This window comes from Empidonax traillii, unplaced genomic scaffold (genome assembly GCF_003031625.1).
Source record: "Empidonax traillii isolate 1590-97213 ecotype Southwest subspecies unplaced genomic scaffold, ASM303162v1 scaffold6048:size6630, whole genome shotgun sequence".
Lineage (NCBI taxonomy): Eukaryota > Metazoa > Chordata > Aves > Passeriformes > Tyrannidae > Empidonax > Empidonax traillii.
Window position 1 is genome coordinate 3,190 of NW_020961241.1, and position 3,441 is coordinate 6,630.

General features: G+C 57.1%; 1 protein-coding gene across 1 annotated transcript in view; it reads right to left on the minus strand.

Moving 5' to 3' along the window:
• Positions 1–1,889, minus strand: part of LOC114073324 (protein FAM114A2-like) — a 4,583-nt gene extending 2,694 nt beyond the window's left edge. Inside the window, 3 exon segments of the mRNA XM_027911099.1 lie at positions 62–257; positions 473–684; positions 1,814–1,889. Coding sequence (XP_027766900.1) covers positions 62–257; positions 473–682 — 406 coding nt within the window. The 5' untranslated portion in view covers positions 683–684; positions 1,814–1,889.
• Between the last annotated feature and the right edge of the window lie 1,552 nt (positions 1,890–3,441).

The following is a 3,441-nucleotide window of genomic DNA, read 5'->3' on the forward strand; positions in this document are numbered from 1 at the left end:
TTGGTACAAGCCTTCCCCATTACTTGAACAGTTCTCCTGACATTTTTCCAATAATGGCTGCTATAACTGAAATCCCCTTCTCTGGAAACAAGCTCTAAAGCACTAGCTTGAGACACAAAACATGATTAAAATATTTATCAAACACCAGCAAGAGCCTTACCTACAGTAGCTACAGTAGCAGATGCAGTTGACAGAAGAGATTTCCCCCAGCTTCCCCAGTAGCCCCACCCTGTCTGAACTGCAGGAGAACCTGAGACCTTTAATGAAGAAAAACAGAAGAGTGATGCAGGTATTATGGTGAGGAGAGGAACAAAAGCAGCCTGTGACGTGTGACTTCCGTGCAGCTTCTTTTTCTCAGAGAAACAGCAAATGTGAATTTTCAGAGAGGAGTGGGGCTTATGCTCAGAATTCTCCCATGCTCAAGGACATAAAATGTGAAGTCCCATTATTCTGAGCAAGCACAAGAACATACCTTGGTGGTTTCAGCTGTGAGCTTTTCTGTGGCATCAGGCTGGCTTGGGGGCTTGGGCTCAGGTCTTTTCCGAGTCACAGGCACAGTCTCAAGCTCTTTCTCTCTCTCTTCATTGCTCTCAGAGGAGCCGAGTTCCTCTGCTTTCTGTTCATTTTCTTCCTCATGAAAGGTTTCTTCTTTCAGATTTTCACCACTGCCTTTCTCAGACATGACTAAGAACAGCCATAGGAAGGAAAGCAGATAAAAAAATTACTCCCTTGTACACTCTGACCCTAGTTCAACAGCGTCAAAATAGTGTTTTAAATAATTAAACACAGCCACACATACCCACATGCACAGATTATGTTTTTAAGCAAGCGTGTACACCAAATTACATCTGGCTATAAGAAATGTCATACTTGGAAGTTTAAAGTCCCACAGGAACACGTGGCTTTATCTAACTGACACACCCTCTCCGCAGGAAAAAAAAAAACAGGTTGCTAACTCTGAAAAACAAATGAAGGTACAAAAGGTCCTCAGATAATGCAAAACCATGACTTGTTCCACCAAACTAAAAGCGAAAACAAATTGCTTGGGGCGGCTGCTTTGAGGAGTGTAGGATACAAATGGGGGCAGCTGTCAGGGAGCTGAGCAGGTAGGGAGGCAGTCACTGGGTCGCTTTTCTATTTGAGGCTGAGTTTTGCCAGGGCATTAACACCCCCCGAACCCGAAACGTGCTCCAGGTGCCACCCAGATGTTGCACATCGGGGTCGGGGAGCCCACGAGAGCGGGGCTGTCCCTCCTCCGGGCTGCTCCGGCAGCACCGCACCCGCTGCGGGTGAAGGGACCCGCGGGCAGGGACAGGCCGAGCCCCCGGAGCCACAGCAGCTGCCATCCCCTGCCGCAGTCCGGGCACACGGAGCAAGACGGCTCCGAGCGAAGGGCAGGGACAGCCCTGCGGGAAGGGACAGCCCTGCGGGAAGGGCAGCTCCGGCTGCGGGCTGGGGACCCCCACCCACACCTGCCCCCAGGACCCTCCACCGGGGCCCGGGTTCCACGGCACCAGGGTCACCCCACAGCCCCGGCTCACCCGCCCGGGGCAGCCCCTGCGCCCCCTGTCTCATGTCTCCCTGTGCCTCCGCTTCCCTGGCACACCCCCAAAGCCCCACGGCCCCCACACAGGGGGCTGACCCGCGTGTCACCCCCATGTTCCCCCGAGTCCCCCCGTGGGACTCTTTGCCCCAGACGCCTCCAGCCCTCCGTGGTACCGCCGGCCCCGCAGGGGGCCCACAAACCTCCCCCCCCCCCCGCCCCGTGAGGGCGCACGGAGAGCCCCTCGATCGCCCCGCGCCGCCCCCTCACCCTCGGCGGCTCCGGGCGGACCGAGACCAGCGAGGCGGGCGCGGAGCGGCCCCGGCACTGCCCCGGAAGCGGCTCCGGCGCGGGGGAAGCGCGTCCGGGCGGCGGGGCCGGAGGAGCTGCGGGACGGGCCGGGCCCGGCACCTCGTCCCGGTGAGAGCGGTGGGGCTGCCGGGGATCCCCGGGCAACGGCGGGGGCGGGGAGGCGGCGGGCCCGGATCCCGCCGGGCTGTTCTGGCGTGGAAATGGGTCGGGAACAGGGGCGGGTTAGTGGGAGGTAACGAAGGTGGTGAAGGGCCTTGATGGGAAGGCACGCGAAGAGCGGCTGAGGGCGCTTGGCGTGTTCAGCCTGGAGAAGAGGAGGCTGAGGGGAGACCTCATGGCAGTTACAACCTGCTTGTGAGGGGAAGAGGAGGGGCAGCAGCGATCTCTGCTGTGCGAGCAGTGACGGGGCCCGAGGGAGCGGGCTGAAGTTGTGACAGGGCAGGTTTAGGTGGATGTTGGAAAGAGGTTCTTCCCCCAGAGGGTGGTGGGGCACGGGACAGTCTCCCCAGGGCAGTGGTCACGGCCCCAAAGCTGGCAGAGCGCAGGGAGCGTTTGGACAACACGCTCAGGGTGGGATTGTTGGGGTGTGCTGTGCAGGGCTAAGGGACGGGCTTGATGGTCCTTGAGGGTCCCTTCCAGCTTAGATTAGGTGTCCCCCTGGCTCCAGCAGCCCATCAGGAGCAGGGATTTTCCACAAGCGATCTTGGAGCATGCAGAGCTGGACTGTGGGTTTCTGTTCTATGGGCCTTTGTGCCCGATCGTTTTTAGCTGACAGAGCAAAAAAGCCCGTTTTGGTGCACAGACAGTGCCGTGTCCGTGGCGAGTGACCCCTGTGACAGGGTCACACAGGGAAACACTGCATCCCATCAAGTGCGAGGCTGGCCCTGGTCTCCTGTGGATTTGGATTTTGGGTTGGATTTTGGGCTGTGGGTGCTGCTGCTCTCCTGCAGAGCCTTGGCTGGCTGCCAGCAGAGGGTGAGCCCTCCCTGTGCCCTCTCCTGCACTGGGAGCACCCGGAATGGCTTTTGTCAAGACCATGCTGTCTGTTTTCATAAACTTCCCCGGAGTTATAATGTGCAGGGCTCTGCCAGCTGCATCTCCCTGGTTTGACAGGGGGTCAGTGGGGCCTTGCAAATGGTATTTCTGCAAGGCATCACGGTGCGAGCAGGAGGGTGTTCTCCGTGCTGGAGCGATCCATTTGGATCCATCTGTGTGCACTATTCCCAGTGAGCACGCTGTAAGTGCCAAAACTCGTTTCCACGTCACATACCAGAAGTGTCAGTCGGTCAGAGCAGCCTGTGCTCTGTCAGGTGTGTCTCGGTTTTATTGCTCCACGTTACTCCAGGTGTGGAACGATGTTGTAAGGAGTCAATGTAAAGCCATATAACTTGCAACCTCTTGGGCCCCGATTTTGCAGTGCCATATAAATGTGTGTAATTTTAAGTACTACCAGCACTTCCACTGACCTCGGTGGGACTACTTAGAGTGCTCTAAGTTAAACACGAATACACTTCAGGGTAGGAGCCAAGGATGACTCATACAAGCTCATGCATCACAGATTTTTATCTTTCCACTGCTATTTGTTG